This window comes from Balaenoptera borealis (genome assembly GCF_965194805.1).
Source record: "Balaenoptera borealis genome assembly, chromosome: 12".
In the NCBI taxonomy this organism is placed as follows: domain Eukaryota; kingdom Metazoa; phylum Chordata; class Mammalia; order Artiodactyla; family Balaenopteridae; genus Balaenoptera; species Balaenoptera borealis.
The window spans coordinates 65,619,377-65,639,391 of NC_138869.1; the positions used below are offsets into that span (position 1 = coordinate 65,619,377).

Sequence of the window (20,015 nt, forward strand, 5' to 3'; positions counted from 1 at the left end):
AAAGACCAGAAGAGTTGTGGGTCTAGCCTGGGATGATCCTAATTTACATTTAAATGTGGTGTATGTTACATCAGTTACATTATTCACTGAGATGGAAGAAATTCAGAGCAGTTGTTTCTCCATCAGGTACTGGCCTGGGCGAAGCAGCACCAGCAGAGACTAGCCAGTGCCCTGGCGGGACTCATCGCCAAGCAGGAGTTGCTGGAAGCCCTGCTGGCCTGGTTGCAGTGGGCTGAAACCACACTGAGCGACAGGGATAAAGAGGTCATCCCGCAGGAGATTGAAGAGGTGAAAGCCCTCATTGCAGAACACCAGGTAAATAGATGTCATCCTAACCTGCCTTCTCAGACACTGTCTTTGCTTCACACTGTACTTCTCAGAAGACTGCTCTGTGCTTCTTACCTTCACTTCCTCAGACACTGCTCAACTCCTCCACCAGGTTTCTGACTCCACTGCTGCCCTGGAGCTTCTCTCTTGAGAGTCACTTAGTTCTGCTGGTGTCTCCTGCCCTGTGTGACCTTCCCATGCTCCTCCCTTTCGGCCCCATCCATGGAGCTGTGCTCGCATCTCAGATGGGCTCCCCCCGACCGCTTCCTGCTCCCTGGAGGGCAGCTTTCCCTGCATTTTATCCTCTGTTCCACTCCTCCCGTCCCACGTCCTCTCGGCGACCTCAGCCTCCCTGTTCACTGGTCCACGATTGCATCTTCTACTGTCTGCTGCTCAGTGTCTCCCGAGAAGCCCGTCAGTCCTCCACACACATCATATCTCAATGGGAACACATCGTCTCGCTCAAAAAATCACATCTTCTGTACGTCCCACCTGTTTCAGATTCTGAAATGATGGGCGTCACACTGATCTGTTTGCTTGTTCATTTCTTTAATATGTGTTAATGAAGATCATGAAGTGTCAGCTTACTTGGCTAACAGTTAATACTGCTATTGTATTTTTTTTTAACGTCTTTATTGGAGTGTAATTGCTTTACAGTGGTGTGTTAGTTTCTGCTGTACAACAAAGTGAATCAGCTATACGTACACATATATCCCCACATCTCCTCCCTCTTGCGTCTCCCTCCCACCCTCCCTATCCCACCCCTCTAGGTGGACACAAAGCACTGAGCTGATCTCCCTGTGCTGTGCGGCTGCTTCCCACTATTGCTATCGTATTTTAATAAAAGTATAAGATATCGATGCCTGTGATGGCCCTGAAGTGTCTCTGTTATCCAAGGTATTAAAGTGATCAGTGTTCTCCAGTGTGACAGACATTCCAGAAATGTGTTTCTTCACTTCTCACTTTTTTCTGCCTTCTCCTTTTCCCATCACTTTTCACCAGTCTCTGCCTTTACCACAGATTCCAGATACAGGGACACCTGGTCAACCATGATGATAAGTCCAAGGAGATGAGATAAATGGCAACATAGTCAAACCCTTTAAATGTAAACTTGAACCTGAATGACTTTGACCCTCCTTGGTAGAGCAGATTTATTGATAGGGATATTTTAAATGTATCCACATTTATGTGGATGCTTTATGTCACTGTATATCAAAGCCATCTTAAGTATTTCAGATATGTAGGTGAGATGTGTCGCAGGAAAGCCCGAGAGACACCCCAGCTAACTCGTTCCTTTGTAGATAAATGCTCACTTTAAGATTCTTCAGGGAGAGCTTGGAAGCTTGGTCCTGGCTGGTGCACAGACAGGTTGTGTTCCTCATACAGCTGCTCCCCCTGTGGTCTTCAAATAAAACAAATTGCTTTTGTAACACTGTAGTTACTTATCACCTATTAACATTTTGTAGTCTGTACATGCTGTATTATGATGGTTAGATTTTTTTTTACCCTAGATAAAACATGTTTTATTCTTTTTTCGGAAATCATAGTATGGTCTTTTTATCTTTTCGTTTTTAGTTCATTTCTAAAGATGGTTTTCTCTGATATACTTGTATTTAGTTGACATCATTTCTTTCTTTCAGACCTTCATGGAGGAAATGACCAGAAAACAACCTGACGTGGACAAAGTCACCAAGACCTACAAGAGGAGAGTGGCGGACCCCTCCTTACAGTCCCACATTCCGGTCTTGGATAAGGGGCGAGCAGGAAGTAAGCAGTGGCTCATTTCTTTAACATGAGGATGGTTAAGCAAGGAAGTTAGTTTCCTTTTATTCTGAGTTATGGTTTGACATTTTGGAGCCATAGGTGATTCTACATGAGCTCTCAATCATAAAAGGTTTTCTTTCTTTTTTTTTTTTTTTAAATTAATTAATTTATTTTTGGCTGTGTTGGGTCTTTGTTGCTGCGTGCGGGCTTTCTCTAGTTGTGGTGAGCGGGGGCTACTGTTCGTTGCAGTGTGCGGGCTTCTCATGGCGGTGGCCTCTCTTGTTGCGGAGCACAGGCTCTAGGCACGCGGGCTTCAGTAGTTGTGGCATACGGGCTCAGTAGTTGTGGTGCACGGGCTTAGTTGTTCCACAGCATGTGGGATCTTCCTGGACCAGGGCTTGAACCCATGTCCCCTGCATTGGCAGGCGGATTCTTAACCACTGTGCCACCAGGGAAGTCCCATAAAAGGTTTTCTTGAAAGGATATGTGGGCTGAGTATTATAGCAACTTGTTTAAAAATAAAGGAAAGGATAAATCCAGGTCTCTATATGTAACTTTATTTGCTCAAAGTGTATCTTTCAGATTAGCCAGAAGAAATCAGGAATAACTTTCAACAAGAACAGAAGTCATCACCCCCTTTGAATTGACTCATTCTGCTTCTGTTATATAAATAACCTTAAAGTGGAATGGAACAGGAATGACCATGACCTGGATAAAGTTCATGACCTAACTGTTCACTAGTGACCAGCAATCTGATAGATTTTCCTCATGTTCATTTGACTTGAGGCTCTATTTACTGACTTCTCAGGCTGTCTTGACCCAGCAAAGTGACATTAAATGCAATAATAGCTAGCTCAGATAAGATTTAGAAGCAGCACAATTTATACCAGGCAGTTTGTGTATTTCTGAATGATGCCTTACTAAAGAGAAGTGGTTTTGGATCTGTCATAGTCGTGTCTTGCACAAGGAGGCAGGGTAACAAAGTTGTTAGGAACTCTGGACACAGACTGCCTGGCCGTCCCCACCCCTCAGCATCTGGGAAACACAACCTTGGACACGTTAACTTAAACCCACTCTGAGCCTCAATTTCCTCATCTGTGGAAGGAGAGAATTATAACCTCGTTAGACTATGGTGAGGACTTAATGAGCTCGTGTATGAAGTGCTTAGCATACTTCCTGGAATATTGTTAAATGCTCAACAAATATTAGCTATTGATATTTTTATGTAGCTCCATGGGAGTTAGGAATTCTGGGCAAATCTCAGCTTGGATGCTAACTTCCTATGAAAGCTTAGGCCAGTGATTTATTTTTCTAGGTCACATTGAACGATTTAGTTAGATGAGGAAACTGCAGTGAGATAATTGCTCTGTGAAGTTATAGAAACTTGTGAATAATAGAAAGAGGGAGGAAACTTTAGGAAGGCAGTAAATTAGGATATGAGGCGATGCACAGGAAACACACAATCTCCGTGGAAAATGGACCTGGAAGAAGGCTGGGACCGTAATCACACACTTCCGGACTTGATTGGGAATTTGTCGGGTATCTTGGTCTGACTCTGGCTAGCCGCGCAGTGCCTCCTGCCCTCCTCTCAGCTGGGTTTGCCCAAACTGATTCACATACACCGCAGTGCCCTGGCATTAGCAAAGAGGAGGATCGCAGGATGCTTCTTTGTCATTGAAGTGGCACGGATTTTAGGCTGGAAAACGTTTGAAGCATAAATGTATTGAGAGAACTTTCCAGTATTTCAGGGCTCCTGTCAAGAATATTTCTCTGCTCTCTCTGAACGGTGTGCGACCCTTGTTAAGTAAAACACATTTGACCCTGATATCGTGCATCACCTAAATTAGGGTGTTTCTACACGTCATAGCTAGTAATGACGTTGATTCAGTCTGAACAAGGAACAGTAAAGGTCAAGCCTTAACGTATTTCAAAACCCCGGAGACTTTGCCATCCTAACTCAAGTTATGTTGGAACAGGAAAACGCTTCCCAGCGTCAGGCTTCTATCCTTCTGGATCACAGACACAAATCGAAACCAAGAATCCCAGGGTCAACTTACTGGTGAGCAAGTGGCAGCAAGTCTGGCTGCTCGCCTTGGAAAGAAGGAGGAAGCTTAATGACGCCCTGGACAGACTGGAGGAGGTGAGAAAACTCATACATTGGGTACCATCTTGTCATCTGCCCTCATTCACCAGAACGCATTGCCAAGATCTTGATTTTTTTCAACGTTTCTGATGATAAGAAAACTCTTGATGTCTGAGTGCTTATTTTACTTCTAAAATTAAAGCCACAGGTATGAATGTTTTTATGGGGGAAAACCCCCTGATATATGGGCCTTGGACTTAGGGAATCAAAGTCAAAAACAGGTATGTTGTAACATAATCAGGAGCTGACTCCTTCGGAAAAGATCTGGCTTGACGTATGTGTGCTGACAGCATCATCTGGCAACTGTAATCATTTATAATGCAGATCATTTAATTATATATACTCTGTGATCTGAGGTGTAGGGTGTCAGATTCTAGAATTGGTAAATTTTTAGAAGGTGAGGAGTTAGGAGTGGCTGGTGGCAGAGACATGAGGGGTGAGATAGGTAAAATCGGTCTTGTTCAGCTGGGCCTGCTCCCTGGGGCACAGAGCTCCTGTCACGTTGGGCCACAGCACCTTTGTGAGTTCGGCATTATCAGAAATTTTCAGTGTGACTTTTTGAGGAGTTTTGTTTCCTCTATTTGTAAAGAAAAAACAGTGACAGTAACAGAATAAACTTTAGAGAAAAAATGTTCAAGTCCCCTTTGCAAGATGGTACCTTTCCTGGAGGGAATGATCTGTGTGTTATCTAGAGGATCATTAAAAACGTTATTCATATTGTATAAGATAATAATTTTTATTATCTAGAGGATCGTTAAAAATAACATTATTCATATTGTATAAGATAATTCTGGTTATCTAGAGGATCATTAAAGACATCATTCATATTGTATAAGATATAATTTTGGTTATCTAGTGGATCATTAAAAACATTATTCATATTATATAATTTTTGTTATCTAGAGGATCATTTGAAATAAAGGTATTCATATTGTGTAAGATATAATTTGAGCACAGCAGTAACTCAGGCAAAATGCCTTTTGCCCTCTTCAGCTAAGGGAATTTGCCAACTTTGATTTCGATGTCTGGCGCAAAAAGTACATGCGGTGGATGAATCACAAGAAATCTCGAGTGATGGACTTCTTCAGGAGGATCGATAAAGATCAGGATGGGAAAATAACCCGACAAGAATTTATTGACGGGATTCTTTCCTCAAGTAAGTCCCAAGAGAGGTGGCCATAACAGATGTAATTTTTAAAGAAAATAAGCACAGTTTAAAATTGTGGAGCCAGTCAACCTGTGTTACTAATAAAGCATCACCTTTAAACTTGGCTGTGAGGTCATTGCCCTCAAAAAAAAAAAAAAAAAAGCTGTCCTTAGTTAAAATTTATGGCTTTGAAGTCAGGCACACTTACTAATTGTGTCCCCACAGATAAACTCCTTTTCTCCACTGGAGCTGTGTCCCTATTTAGTGTAATCAGGTTAATAATTCTTAGATTGTGTTGCCTGGCATAAAATAGGAAATCAATAAATGAAAGTCAGTTTCTCTCTTTTTCATTTTAGTTCACATTCTGATCTAATATTGTCATTAGTAGGAAATTAGAAGGCTATAAAAATTCTTAAGGTATGTGCCCCCTTCTTGTTTGATAGGTTATTTTGATCACATGTATGTGATTTCTCTGGCAGATGTTACTAGAAGCACTCTTAAAGTAAATTTCATGTAAATTATTCCTTAAGTAAAGTGGTACTTAAACCATATGAAATTTGCTGATATTAAACAGTTTTTAGCCTAGAAAAACAGCCATTTCGTAAGATTCATCCTAATAGTAGCTAAAGGTAAATTTAGGCCACATATGCAGTGGTTGTGCTTGTGTGATGTAAATCAGGTTTTTTTTTTTTTTTTTTTAAGGATTGTAATATACTTGATCATCCTGATCATTTAACTGGCCACACTACAATTAAAATGTGTGATCGAGAATGTCTTACGGCAGAATTAACAAGTTAATGCTACTCACTTTTTCTTTAAGATGTAAATCTTTTTGTAAAATTTTATTGTAAGTAGCAGCTCTTACCAACTTTCATTGCGACCAGAGTATGACATATACTGAGAATATCTTAATTATCACTCATATGTGGAATCTAAACCAAAAGTGAAACTCACAGAGATAGTGGAAAAATAATTGCCAGGGACTGGGAAGTGGAGGAAATAGGGAGAGACTGGTACAAGGGTACAGATTTTCAGCAATAAAATGAATAAGGTCTGAGTATCCAGTGTACAACATGGTGACTGTGGTTGATAACACCGTATTGTATAATTGGAATTAGCTGAGAGAGTAAAACTCATTCTCACCCAAAAAAAACCCGAAGAGTAAAAGATAAATATGTGAGGTGATGGATGTGTTAATTAACTAGATGGGGAGAATCCCTCCACAATGTGTATGTGTATCAAATTATTACGATTACACTGTAAATGTCTTACAGTTTTATTTGTCAGTTATTCCTCAATAGCACTACTTACCATTGTTTTGAAAATGTTAGAGTTCCCTACCAGTCGTCTGGAGATGAGTGCAGTTGCAGACATCTTTGACAGAGACGGCGATGGATACATCGACTACTATGAATTTGTAGCCGCCCTTCACCCAAATAAAGATGCATACAAACCTATCACTGATGCTGACAAAATTGAAGATGAGGTACTCATTACCTTTCCACCGGGTAGAACAAGCACTGTGTGTTCTGCCCAGATACCGTGTACAATTCATGCAGTTGTTTTATTTCCATGTTTAGTTGTTGCGTACAGGTTTTAAGGATGCCACGATATAATATTAATGTGAAAGTGACTGTTTTATCATTGCTTCTGGCAGGTGACAAGGCAGGTAGCTAAGTGCAAATGTGCGAAACGATTCCAAGTTGAACAGATTGGAGATAACAAATACAGGGTAAGTTTTCAAAATAGCTGGGTACCATAATATCTTTCAAAGGATAAAAATTAAAAACTTGGTCTGCATTGTTTCCCAGGAATGCTAGTTATTTATTTTTACCTTCTATCAAATATAATGGTATATGAAATTCCAACTTTCGTCATTTTTAATGATATAAAGATAGCTTGCATTTTGTATATTAGGACATATCTCTGACATGTATGATACATCCATTCAAGGAGAAAAATATTCACAGAAAAAGACATCTCATATAATTTAGGTTGCTTCGAATTACTTTATATTTTATTGTGATTAGAGGTAAGTTGTCATATTTTCAGTAACAAAGCTTTTCCAAGCCAGGAAATGAAGTTAAAATGTTTACTCATTTTTGTAAATGTGAAAAAGAGGTAGTGTTTTCCACTGATGCAGAAATTTAAAAAAATTTAAATCTCAGTAACTCAGTTCACCTTCTTTAAAACAATTACTTGAAGACCCTTGTGACTTTGTCACTCTCTATCTTTTTTCTCTTTTTTTGGAACATCTCTTATTTGTAGTAGCTAGATAGGAAATGTGCAGAGTTTCCCTCCTACAGTATATTACTTATAAATGAAACATTATTCATTTTGCTTTTATATTTCTACATTGAAAAACATTCATCTACATATTTGAATTTTTAACTTAAATTCGAAACCCAAAGACTGTCACAAAAATTTGCAAAGAAAAATTTCTGATTATTTGGTTTGAAGTTGGGAAAAATGGGTACCTGCACATCTCTAAACTAGATACTATATCCCGAAACCCAAAGTGTGAGCGTGTGTGTGTGTACGTGTGTGTGTGTGTGTGTGTTCTAGTCATATAGAAAGTTTCCTGTTGAACTAATTATGTCTTTCTTCCATTTTTCATTTTTTATCAGTTCTTCCTGGGAAATCAGGTATAAACCAGTGGAATGTATGCTCAAGTTCCCAATAATTTTTTTTAACTTTAATTCATAGTCATTAAAGCTTGCCCTGGCCAATCTTTCCCATGCTGTCCCCCTAGCTACTACATTGTTGGTTGGCGTGGTGTTTCTGTATACGCTATAAGTGTCCTTGATCCAGGACTCCTTTTTGCCTTGTGTCTCAAATGAGGAGATTACCTTTAAGCAAACCAGATAATCAACTGTAGCTGGGCTGGGTACAGTGTTACAAATGCAATTTTCAGTTCCTGTCTTTAATAATACTGCTCTCATCTATCTTATACAAGTATTCATTGCAACACAAAGTTGATTGTCCACACATCTCTGTGTGGCCTCGTTGGTGTTTGGCCATTGAAGCTGTATGCTCTGGTATAAGGTAGCTAGCGAAGGGCCAGCATCCAGCCAGTGACCTGGGAAAACAGCGCAGGGGAGAGGTCACCATGGCACTTGGCCACGGTGATGTGATCTCTCCAAAGCAGCTGTTGTCCCTGTGCCCTAATTCATTGATTTAGGGCTTTGCATCCTGAGTAGAAACTTTAACTCTGGAGGTTTTAAATGATGTCATTCCTTTTGAGGAAATGTTTCTCTTATAACTTACACGAAATCTTAGTCATACTTTATGCCATTTTGACCTCACATTTAAGTCAAGATAAATTGTCCAGGGCACTGCATCATGATCAGAATTTTAGAACTGAAGACAAGAGAAATCAGATTTTGATTTAAACAAGGAGAGTTTTTTACTCTGTGCTTTTGGAAAGAACCATGCTATTTATAGTACCTGACTATAAAAGCAGCAAATTGTTTCTACTTCCTATTAGCTATTATTCTGCCCCTCAGTTTCTAAGCCATATTACATCTTAAGTTTCAAATTACCTATTCTCCCCATTTATTGCAAGCAAATAATTTTTTCAAATAAAAATTTTCAGTTATTTTGAATAGATGTTTTGAAAACTTCCATTAGTTTCCATAAAAAGTTACTTTTTCATTCTTGTTATTTTCTGAGATAGTAATTGGGATAGCATCTTTTGTTTATGGAAAGGATGAAATATTTCAAAAGGTTTAAATTCACAGCACAAAGAACAACATTAGGGTCTTTTTCTTTTTTCGTTTTTTTTTTTTTTGGTCTCACAGTTTAGCTGTTGAGAAAATTACGGAAATTCTAAAGACAATGGTAGTTGTCAGAGAATGCCTTCTCAAAATAAAATTTAAAACCATTCATGTTTATTATAATGGAAATAATTGAAATATCTCTATAAAATATTTTTATATTCTTTATATGATGATATAAATAAATAAATATTTATATCCTTAAAACTTGTTTTGAACATAGTCTTGGAACAAAAGTGTATCGTCTAATTATCTGGTTCCTTAAGGGTAATTTTCTTTAAATCCCCTCCTTTCCCTTTGCTTATTAGCAGCACCAAATTTTTTCTAACAAAATAAATATGCATTTTGATTTTTAAATTTTAATTTACATTTCTAGAACAGGTTCAACTACAGGAAAGTTGAAGTCTCAAGGCTTAAAAACCATTTTAGAAAAAGTGATGTGAAAAGGTTTGATGTAAACACCTGAGTCCCACTGGTGCATTTTACATACTTTCCAGGTCCTTTCTGAGTTTCAGGGTCTGGAATGGTTGGCTTTGTCCTAGTGTTCTCTTCCTGAAACTCAGTGTTAAAATTTATGAAAAGCAGCAAATTGTTTCTACTTCACGTTTTCTGTTTATGCATCATGAGCCCAGACAAGTAGTCACAATTGTATGTTACCTGCCTTAAAAAGAAGCTATTTATGTCTACTTGACTGTTCATTTTGCTATGGTATCCACTGGGTTGGCAACCATGAAATTCCGTCTGGTGGTTTTTATAAGTTGGACACGAGCTTATTAGAAATGATTTAAAAGTATAAAATCATTTCTCATGGGCTTTCATAATAAATAAACCTTATGATCAGAAACTACCTGTAGTCTAGACGTTTATTCAAGACCTGCAGAATCTGTAGTGTATATGATTGGAGATCCACTGAAAGGGCAAGAAAAAGACAAGTGCTTCTCAGTGTCAGCATTTTGGCATATAGAGCTTTAAAGAAAAGCCTTTTAGATTTGAAAGCTGTATCATTCCTAATGTGTCAGTGACTGTTCTAATATTACAGTAATCTAAAAATGGCACATGAATCCAGCCTTTAACAGATTAGCCTACCAGATCATTAGTGATGCAGAAGTTTTATTTAACTGTGAAATTTTTATTAGTCATGATCATTTACTACTTTATCTCTCTAAGTCAGAACTGTTTAGAGAAAACAGAATGAGTTTATAAAGATTTCTCCCATGGATTTCAGTGGAAAACAGTTTCAGGTGTAAGAGGAAGTTTTCATGAAGAAGAATCAGAGTTTATTAAATTTTCTTTAGAATCATCTTACCTCCTGGAAGCCCTGGGCGAGTGGGCCAGTGCTTATTTTCATGGCTGTGTTTAATCTCTAGAAACATTTTCCATTACTGCCTTACTAATGTTGTTTCCGTCATAAGAGAGGAAAATCATTTTTAGACGAAAGCTTCATTATTACATGTGATAACCTTTGTTATCTTTTTCCACACTATTTCCTTTGGGCTAAATCAGCATGCAGCCGTCTAACGCAGATCATGATAAACCCCTTTCTCTGAGATTTTACTAATCGCTGCGAACTAAACAAGAAGTTAGAGTTGGTTGCTTACGCAGATCGCACCTCATCCTTTGAGATTTCCTCTTGACAATTAGAGGGTCTTCTTTCTTCCTCTTCCCAGTTTGGAGACTCCCAGCAACTCCGGCTTGTCCGAATCCTGCGAAGTACTGTGATGGTTCGTGTTGGTGGTGGATGGATGGCCCTGGATGAGTTCTTAGTGAAAAATGATCCTTGCAGGGGTAAGGAGATACTTACGTCAAGATAATAACACCACGAAAGTATATCGATCTTGTATTATTTTCCAGCATCAAAAACACAGTGGGGCTAATTTTGGTCATTTATTACAATAAGGAATGTTTCACATTGGTCCGTCAGCCTGAAGTTCCCAAAGAACTTGTGGCAATTGTGTAAACCGTGTTCCTCTCATCGTTTTGTTTTTTTTTTTTTACTTCTCCTGGATAACTAGGAGACTGGGAGGCAGGAAACACTAGAATAGATTTTCCTTTATGAGGCGTTCCCATCTGCAAGTTTCAAAATGAGCAATTCTACCAACCAGGGGAAGGATTTCCTCTGTCGTTAAGTAGCAAAGTAAGGGGAAAGAAAATTGAGCGATGAAGATTGAAGATACCATATAGTAAAAGTTCAAAAGTGGAAGTTTTTGTGAAATTAGGGGGAGGCAAGGAAAGCAGTATTGAAAAATTTTTTTAAATAATGAACTGCTAATTTGACTCTGAATTTTGAAGTTACAGATTAGAGCCTTAACAATATGCACACATAATATAACCATAGCTTTCAGGTATCTGGGCGTGCGTTCCCAGCAGCCAGTCAGCAGGCCTTCCTTCTATATTTTGGAAATAATGCAGCTGAAGGTAATGCAGCTCCATTTACGAAGCAAAGAATTGAGAATGCAGAGTGTTCTGTGGGGGAGCCTAGGAAAGTTAGCTCAACTGGGGCGAAGTCTTCCAAATACATTTTTCATCCTGAGTCAGACCTTTGAGTGTTTCCCTTCCCAGTGCCACTTTTCTCCTAAATGGTGCACTAAAGGCCCGATCTGAGCAACCTTTGCATAATCAACTACTGTACTTTGTTTCTTCTCCTGCTAACAGTTTTCTTGAATGTGATTGGTATCCTGTGTCATTTCTTCTAGTTCATCATCATGGGAGTAAAATGTTACGTTCGGAATCAAACTCTTCAATTACTACTACTCAGCCTACTATAGGTTGGCGACCCCTCTCTTTGCCTCTCCGCTCTGACCTCTCCTCTTTCCTACTTTGACATTCTTGCTTTAATCGTTTTGTTTTAAAATAACACGCTTCATCCATTGCGTATGGCTTAACTCACATCCAACTGAGCTGGTGCTTCCAAATTGAAATTCTAGACTTTCAACACTCTTCGGGTGTTGCAAATGTAGGGGTTGTGTAAGTGATCAAACACAGGCTAACACCCTGCACACGGGGTTCTGGCGGCGCCTTCTCCGAGTGCACGTGTGTTGGTGTGAGTGTTGCATCACGGATGACCTCACGGATCCTGGGGTCTGCTGTTTTTTATTTTGCATGCTGTAAGACCGAGTTTTTAAGGCATAAAATAAAAATACCAGCCGCTTCATTGAAAGTGCAAAACCTGAAAGTTTCTGTGTCGTCATGATTAACAACCCATCTCTCGTTCTGTGTAATTGTCCAATTAATCCCGATGGTGAAAGACTGGCAATTTCCTGACCTCAGTAGTACATGCAAAAGACACAGTCCCCGCCTCCCTGGCTTGTCCCCTCAGGGTGGGGATGGCATAGTGAAACCCTGCAGGCATCAGTAGTGGGTGGATTAACAATATTTGAGCATGAGCTTGTCATTTTCATGCTGACTCTCTCTTTAATAGTGGTGACTCTTGGCTGGTGTCTAGTGTTAGAATAAACACACTTTTATTTTTTTCTTTCCCCAACTGGCCTGTATCCGAAAGGAATGCATTGTAAAGGAATGCATTTGACTTTTTGTGATGCTGAGTTGGAGTTGGCATGGCAAAAAGGTGTTCTTGCAATCCTCTACGTGGTCTGTGGCGCCAGGTGGCAGTTTTCCCCTCCCCCCGCACTCGACTGAGCCCCTCTTTTTTTTTCCTTCCTTTCGTTTGTGTGCCTTGTGTGTTCCGTCATCCAGCTAAAGGAAGGACGAACATGGAGCTAAGGGAGAAGTTCATCTTGGCGGATGGAGCCAGTCAGGGAATGGCTGCTTTCCGACCCCGGGGCCGGAGATCAAGGCCCTCATCCCGGGGAGCCTCGCCCAACCGGTCCACATCCGTGTCCAGCCCAGCTGGCCAGGCGGCCTCCCCGCAGGTCCCTGCCACCAGCACACCCAAGGTAGGACTCGTTTCCTCTTCCTCTGCACTCACTGTCTAGAGTATGCTTTTGAATGTTTGGGGGGGTCCCTAGAATTTGTAGGACCAGCTTTCTCCAAATGTGTCCCTTCTCACAATATGGAAGATGAAGAATTAAAAAATGTGTGTGTGTGTGTGTGTGTGTGCTTTTGCCCTGTGGCCCATATAAAGACGATCTATTTAGGGGCTTTGGTTACCTTTCAGATTGGTTTTTCTTTTTAAAGCTTTATTCATGTTTTTGGTGTGTATGATTTGCCATCAGACCTTTTCCATTTGTTTTTAATGATGATCATTCTTACTGTGAAATGAATGGCTGTGAATCTCTCTTTCCATGGCTTTGTTTTTTTTATCTGCCGTCCTTTACGTTTGATTTGCCATTGTTCCATACAGATTCTCCATCCTTTAACACGCAATTATGGTAAACCCTGGTTGACAAACAGCAAGGTGTCAACTCCTTGTAAACCAGCTGAGTGCTCAGACTTCCCCATGTCATCTCCAGAGGTATTGTAAGGCCCCAGATTCCAGCCTAACAGCCGCCTTTAACTGAAACGATCACCTACTAACACTGCTTCACCTCACCCTTAATAAATGTACTTTTGATAATACGTCGTCTTTTTACAGACTTCTGTATAATAAGTCTCAACCCTAGGAACGTGAGAGTAAGGGGTGAACACAAAAGACAGTTTATAGCTCCTCGAAGGGCGTCAACCTAACCTAGTCACCTCTGCAGGCTCTCAGCCTTTTTTGTTTTTCTGTTCTCTTTCTCATACTTAATTTTGCTTTTCTCCCCTGGGAGAGTGACATACAGGAGATTATACCCAGACCTAAGTCAGGTTTCTTTTCAAGCGGATGGTATGCTTTTGCTTCTAGACATAATTTGGGCAAGAGATTCTGTAACCCTTTTTAGGTGAGAGTGAGAGGCAGTATCATTTGCAAGAGAATCACTTAAATTAAAAGAATGTGGACTGAGTGTTCTCTCTGGGCAAGGTCCTTCTGACTGTCTGGTATGTTTATTTCTGCCCAAGAACACTGGGTAGGTGAGACCCAAGTCTTTTAGTTATCAGTGCAAGGGGCTGGGGGCTCGGATAGGCAAAAAGTTATCTGTCATTCTCAAAAGGGTATGTATCTTTATTAGACTTAATGATTTTTTTCAGGACCCTCTCACTTTTTTAAATGACATGCTATATGGGGATAAGATGTTTAGGTGATATAAAATTTGCCGAGATTAATTTATGTATCAGATCATTTATATTCAGTTGGAAGTCAACCATATGTCTTTTAAAGAAAGTACTCTGTAAAATGATAAACATAGGCACCAAATAAATCACATATTTGATTAGAATCACAATAAGGAGGGGAGAAAAATCCCTAAAGAACTGTTATTGAAACCAAGGAGATATTTCATATTAAAGGCAAGGACTCCTGGATGAAACTAATTTAGTACCTCTCAAAAGCCTTTTATGCTTCTCAAAACTCTTATCTGTTATGTAATCCTCACACTCATAATGAGAGGTAGGCAGAGAAACTGTCATTGCCCTCCTGACTCAGATTGACATGATGGAAATGGAAACTGCGGATGGTGGTATAGAGTTGGGGCAGAAACCCATTCCTCATCTCTTCCTCATCCCGCAGCCCCTCATTTCTCCCCCTTCCCTCAAGTGAGCGATGTTAGTATCATATGTTATGCCTGAGGCGTCAGTCGCTTCTGATGGATCTGTTGTAGCCAAAACTGAGAGCAGTTGAAGGAACCTAAAGTGACATGTTTGCTTTAAATATTTAGGGCTGTGCTACTCTGTTAGTTCAAATTTTTGAAGAATGGAAACTCCCCCAAATTTAAGTCTATTATTTTGGCTAATACAAAGCTAGGTTTCATTTCAAATAGCCTCATGAGACAAAACAACAGTATCCTTCTATGGAAGGGTCTTTAAGAGCACGGGGTAGGTTTGTGACTATAAAATCAGAATATCAAGGCGTCTGAAAAGAATGCTCTTGGTCCTTCATGGTAATGAACTGTCATCTTGAGTGATATATTTCATCACTTGTGAGTCCTCACTCTCTCCTGGGTTGTTGAGATTCTGAGTTAGGAATTTAACTGGAGTAGAGCTGTCAGAGTTCGGGCAAATTACTGCTCTCTTCAGGACCTCCTCTTTCACAGTTGTGAAAAAGTGAGTAGGTAAGTGTGTGGATTATTTGTGGTTAGACTTGTGAGAGTATTTTGAATGCTTAAGCATCTTTTTTTTTTTTTTTTTTTGGCCACCCTGAGTAGCATGCAGGATCTTAGTTCCCCAACCCCAGGGATCAAACCCCTGCCCCCTACCATGGGAGTGCAGACTCTTAACCACTGGACCACCAGGGAAGTCCCAAGTGTTATATGTATACGAATTCTATATAAATTCTATACTTAAATGTATGTAGAGAATACATATGTAAATGAATTATGAATATCATTAATATTAATAAATTGCAACCCTGATGTACCCAAAGGTCTTACATATGCTTTATTATTAAACATTTAAAACTATTTAATAAAGGAAAATTAATTTTTCAAAAAGCATATGTAATTGTTTAGATCTGTTTCCTCCAAACAGCTCCCTGACTGTGAGTTCATTGAGGAATATGATGTCTTTATACTTCCCAGATTTGTTTTTGTTTTTATTTTTTTTTAACTTTGGGAGAATTTCCAAAATGTTGTAGTGATCCAGAAAAAGTGAATGATTTTAGATTTAGAATAAAATGTCATAGTTGTGATTACTTTAGACATTCTCTGCAAACTCCTGTAAGAATTTTAAGAGAATCATCCCCAAACATTGCCTAGGTATCTTGTAAGGACCGTAGACAGTGACGGAGCCAAGAGAGGAAGTGACATCTTACCAAGTTATAGAATGTCGCTTTTTTTTTTCTTTCTGGCAGTTATGTTTGTTTAAATGGTAGCTGTCTAGGCATTCCTTATTTTCTTCCTGTTCGATTTCTGTTTGTTTATTTCTGTCTAGTTCCCTAAAAACCTTGCAGGCAGCAGAGAATCCAAGCACGATTTTTTAGAGGCTAGTCTTCTCTCGGGACCGTGCAGTCACCATCGTCTTTTTGGCTCGACTCTCTCAACTCTGTGATAATTCACTGACAATCTGAAAGATACTAACGTACTCAGAGTTTGTCTTTGTTTCCTCGGGGAACCTCCACTTTTGTGTTTTCTCTCCAACATGAATTCATTTTCTTTAGAGGGGTCCCTCTGCATTTAGGGAGAGAATAAGAAATCAGTGGAGAAAAGCAAGTGAGAACCCCATGCCTCCTCACCTCCTGAGTGTCTAGTGGAGGGTTCCCACCCGTCTGTGAAGTGGTGTCGGTGGAGAATCACGGGACAGGAGCAATATCTGAAATGTCTTTTCCCTGATTCGACACAGGGAACGCCGATACAAGGAAGTAAACTTCGACTTCCGGGATATTTATCAGGGAAAGGCTTCCACTCCGGGGAGGACAGTGGCTTGATCACAACCGCAGCTTCCCGAGTGCGGACACAGTTTGCTGGTGAGTCTGCTGCATTTCTTCTCTCGTGGCTTTGCAGTGTGATCTGAATATGAAAATCCCATTTCTTCCTAATCGGGGAAGACGAATCAGTGCTGCTGTATTCTTCTGAAATGACAAGTGGTCCCAGTCCTCCATCAGAGGTAGGGGATCAGTGAGCCATGGGCATAAGGGACTCAAACATCCTTTCTGGAAAGTACCAGAGAAAGATGAGAGAGTGACTGTAGAATCGAAGAAAAACTGGCAGGATCTACCCCTTCCGGCCAAAAGTCTGGCCTCCTCTGCTGCTTGGAAATTGCACTGGGTTCTGTTTGGGGTGGTTGGAAAAACCCAGCTGCACTGGCCCTGACCCCGGGGGATCCTAAGCCACAGCAAGCCTGAAGCTTCTTTAAACTTTCAAGTCTTTTGTCTTCAATTCCTTTGTGCTTTGAATTACTTATCCTAGGCAAAACTCGCACGAAGCTTGTGCTGTGCGTTTGTACTGCACACGTCCCTGGGTTACACCTGCCAAACTTTGGAAAACACAATCTCAAGTGATATATCTATTCCTTATGTCTGTGTATAGTAAATGGAATTCCATTTTAAGTGGGGTAGCCCCCAACCTGCTTTTTGTTTGTAAATTGAGCTTTTTGTATATTTCGTCTACTTAGAGTAGGAGCAAGGCCATGAAATCAACATGTATTTCTTGAGCACCTACTGGGTGTCCAGCAAACTGGCTGAGATTAAACGTGGCACTGAGTTTCAAGAATTGGGGGCAGCTGGATGCAGTAGGAAGGGTGACCCATCTCTACCCTCTCTCCTCAGATCCCAAGAAGACCCACAGCCGACCAGGAAGCCGAGCTGGCAGCAAAGCTGGTAGCCGGGCCAGCAGCCGCCGAGGCAGCGATGCATCAGACTTTGACATCTCGGAAATCCAGTCCGTGTGCTCCGACGTGGAGACTGTCCCCCAGACACACAGGCCTACGCCCCGAGCAGATTCTCGGCCGTCCGCAGCCAAGCCTTCCAAAATCCCCACACCCCAGAGGAAATCACCTGCCAGCAAATTGGACAAGTCCTCCAAGAGATGATAGTGCAGTTGGTTCTACCACGGTCCTTCCTAAAGCCTTTACTATTTAAGTCTGAAAGATGTAACATATGATGTAGAGACTATTGTGAAATAATGCAAGAGGTGCGTTTAAAGTTCTGCAGATGGCCTCATTTGTGTATTTGTCTTTTTCTTTTATCTGTATAATTTGGGTCAGATAGTCTGGGGTTTTAGTCACATCCTCCGTGAGGGGGGAGAGAGTTTGATAGGCACTAACGTTTCTGCACTGAGCGTGTGGAGCACACCTGAGATCACTATACCTGCAGGTAAGTCCACGACTTCCCAACAGCCAGCCCTCCACTGGGAGCTAACATGAAGGATACCTCATGACACCTTCTTGCTTCTCTGGAAACTCTGAAAAGCCAAGACACCCACAGCGATCTATTCCGAGACTATCTAAGTGTAAACTGCAAGATGGGGGACAAAAAGACAAACACACCCGGCGCAGTTCTTAACCTTGTATCTGACAGAGAACTCACAGAAAGTTCCTTTCTGCACTTGCCCATGCTCTGAGATTCCCAGACTCTTGCGCATTTCTGTGCCATGGCTTCACCTGAGGCCAGAGGCGTCCTGGACGTGAGCACTCTTATCCTGTAAGAATATCATCATAAAGTGCATTCATGTAAATGTGAGGTTTTCTTTTGCTTGAGTGGACAATAGCACCTGTACCATTGAACTCATTTTGTATCAAAGCAAGTTTGCTTGCAGAAAAGCTATGAAATAAAACATGTCCCTTAACTACATTGCTATGGAATTAATTTTTTTCCCCAGGGAAAAAAGTCAGTGTATTTTTTTATGAGCAAATATCCATTTGGAGTGACCAAACGAGACTTAAAAATGGGTTTACTTTGATTTTCTCATCTGAAGTAATCATGTTCTGGTATTATATCTATATTTAATAAATATATAACTTTTAATTTATTATGTATACTCACATACTATAGGAAGATATTAGTATGCATTTAATAAAACATATTCACTTGAACATATGGCATACCTGATTATTTAAAGTGAACTTTTTCTGTTTGTTTTAAATAAAGCTTATATGGACGATCTCTCTTTACTAACAGTGGACAGGCTAAGTTTGGGGGACAAAAAACACGGATATAATACATAATAAATGATAAAATAACATTAACCATTCTATAAATATTTTTAATATGTACCAACCATGTGCCAGCCTCTGTTGGTGACATTGAGGCGCTCTTATATTCAAGGGGAAAAAGCTAATAAATAAATCACTAAAAAACATGAACTGAAACCAGGGGCTCTATGACAGGGTAATGTAGTTACATTCCCTCCTGTGTACATTTAAAAAATCAAATGATAAAATTTTCTAAATATAAAAATGGCATCAAATATAATTAGAAGGATGGCAGATGGTTCCTTTGGGTATGACTGGACACAATTTTCCCTGTGACTTTGTAAATTCGTTTCAGCACACGGCATTGGTGGCATTTGGGTTCAGGAGTTAGTTAAGATAGTCGCGTGTTTTCCCCGCATGGTTTTTTTTATGGAGGCCAGCGTTGAACTGAAGGGCCTGGAGTCTCCGGAGACAGAAATTAGGTGCCGCTTTTAAATGAGTCCTTTCTCAAAGCATGGGTCTCACGTGCATGCCCTTGATGGGAAGGGTGATTCTAACCTACGGGATCACTTGCTGTAATTCATGCATTTGATTGTAAACACATCGTCTGAGAAGGCAGTTGAAATTGCTGTTACTCCTTTGGTGCTTTTCATAGGATCACATTTCCACTTCAAAGACAAATTTAAGGGAATAATTTTATCTGGGCTCATTTGAATGCTGCCCCTGATAAAGAGCTAGGGAATTTGCTTTTTGTAGTAGGAAGTGGTGAAAGATACTTGAGAGTCCTAAGGAACTGTTTCCAGCTACCAGCAATTGCCCTCCTGGGGAGCGTTTCACACTTTGATGCCTGATATTTGTTTCCTCTTGAATGTTTGTTTCCCAGAGCCTCAGGCTGACTTCTGAGGTCCTCCTGTAAGTTTCCCTCCTCGTGGCTACACACGTTCCTTCTCTTTTCTTTTTGTCTTTCTCTTTTTTGTTTTCTTTCCTACTTTTTATTTTTAAAACATGACATTGGAATGAATCGCAATGCTAAAAATCTTAAAGATTGGTTCTGTTAGAAGATAAACTGAGGCATATTAAGAATTTTTAGGAGATCTACGAAACAGAAACAGACTCACAGACAGAACAGACCCTGTGGTTGCCAAGAGGGAGGGGAGGGTGGGGTTAACTTATGCAAACTATTATATATATGGTGGATAAACAAGGTTCTGTACAGCACAGGGAACTATATTTAATATCCTGTGATAAACCATAACGGAAA

The 20,015-nt window shown here is 40.2% G+C and overlaps 1 protein-coding gene across 19 annotated transcripts in view; it reads left to right on the top strand.

Annotated features, from left to right (window-relative positions):
• The window catches only part of DST (dystonin), a 502,757-nt gene extending 484,344 nt beyond the window's left edge, over positions 1–18,413 (top strand). For 9 of the 19 annotated variants that reach the window (XM_082347101.1, XM_082347090.1, XM_082347105.1 and 6 more), the window contains 13 exons: positions 127–315; positions 1,968–2,094; positions 4,068–4,231; positions 5,228–5,390; positions 6,713–6,867; positions 7,039–7,113; positions 8,009–8,026; positions 10,825–10,942; positions 11,851–11,922; positions 12,851–13,050; positions 13,458–13,568; positions 16,466–16,589; positions 17,391–18,413. In XM_082347101.1, coding sequence (XP_082203227.1) covers positions 127–315; positions 1,968–2,094; positions 4,068–4,231; positions 5,228–5,390; positions 6,713–6,867; positions 7,039–7,113; positions 8,009–8,026; positions 10,825–10,942; positions 11,851–11,922; positions 12,851–13,050; positions 13,458–13,568; positions 16,466–16,589; positions 17,391–17,653 — 1,779 coding nt within the window. In that variant the 3' untranslated portion in view covers positions 17,654–18,413. The remainder of the gene's footprint in view (positions 1–126; positions 316–1,967; positions 2,095–4,067; positions 4,232–5,227; positions 5,391–6,712; positions 6,868–7,038; positions 7,114–8,008; positions 8,027–10,824; positions 10,943–11,850; positions 11,923–12,850; positions 13,051–13,457; positions 13,569–16,465; positions 16,590–17,390) is intronic. The other 10 variants (XM_082347106.1, XM_082347095.1, XM_082347096.1 and 7 more) reach the window with 4 other exon arrangements.
• Positions 18,414–20,015: the final 1,602 nt, after the last annotated feature.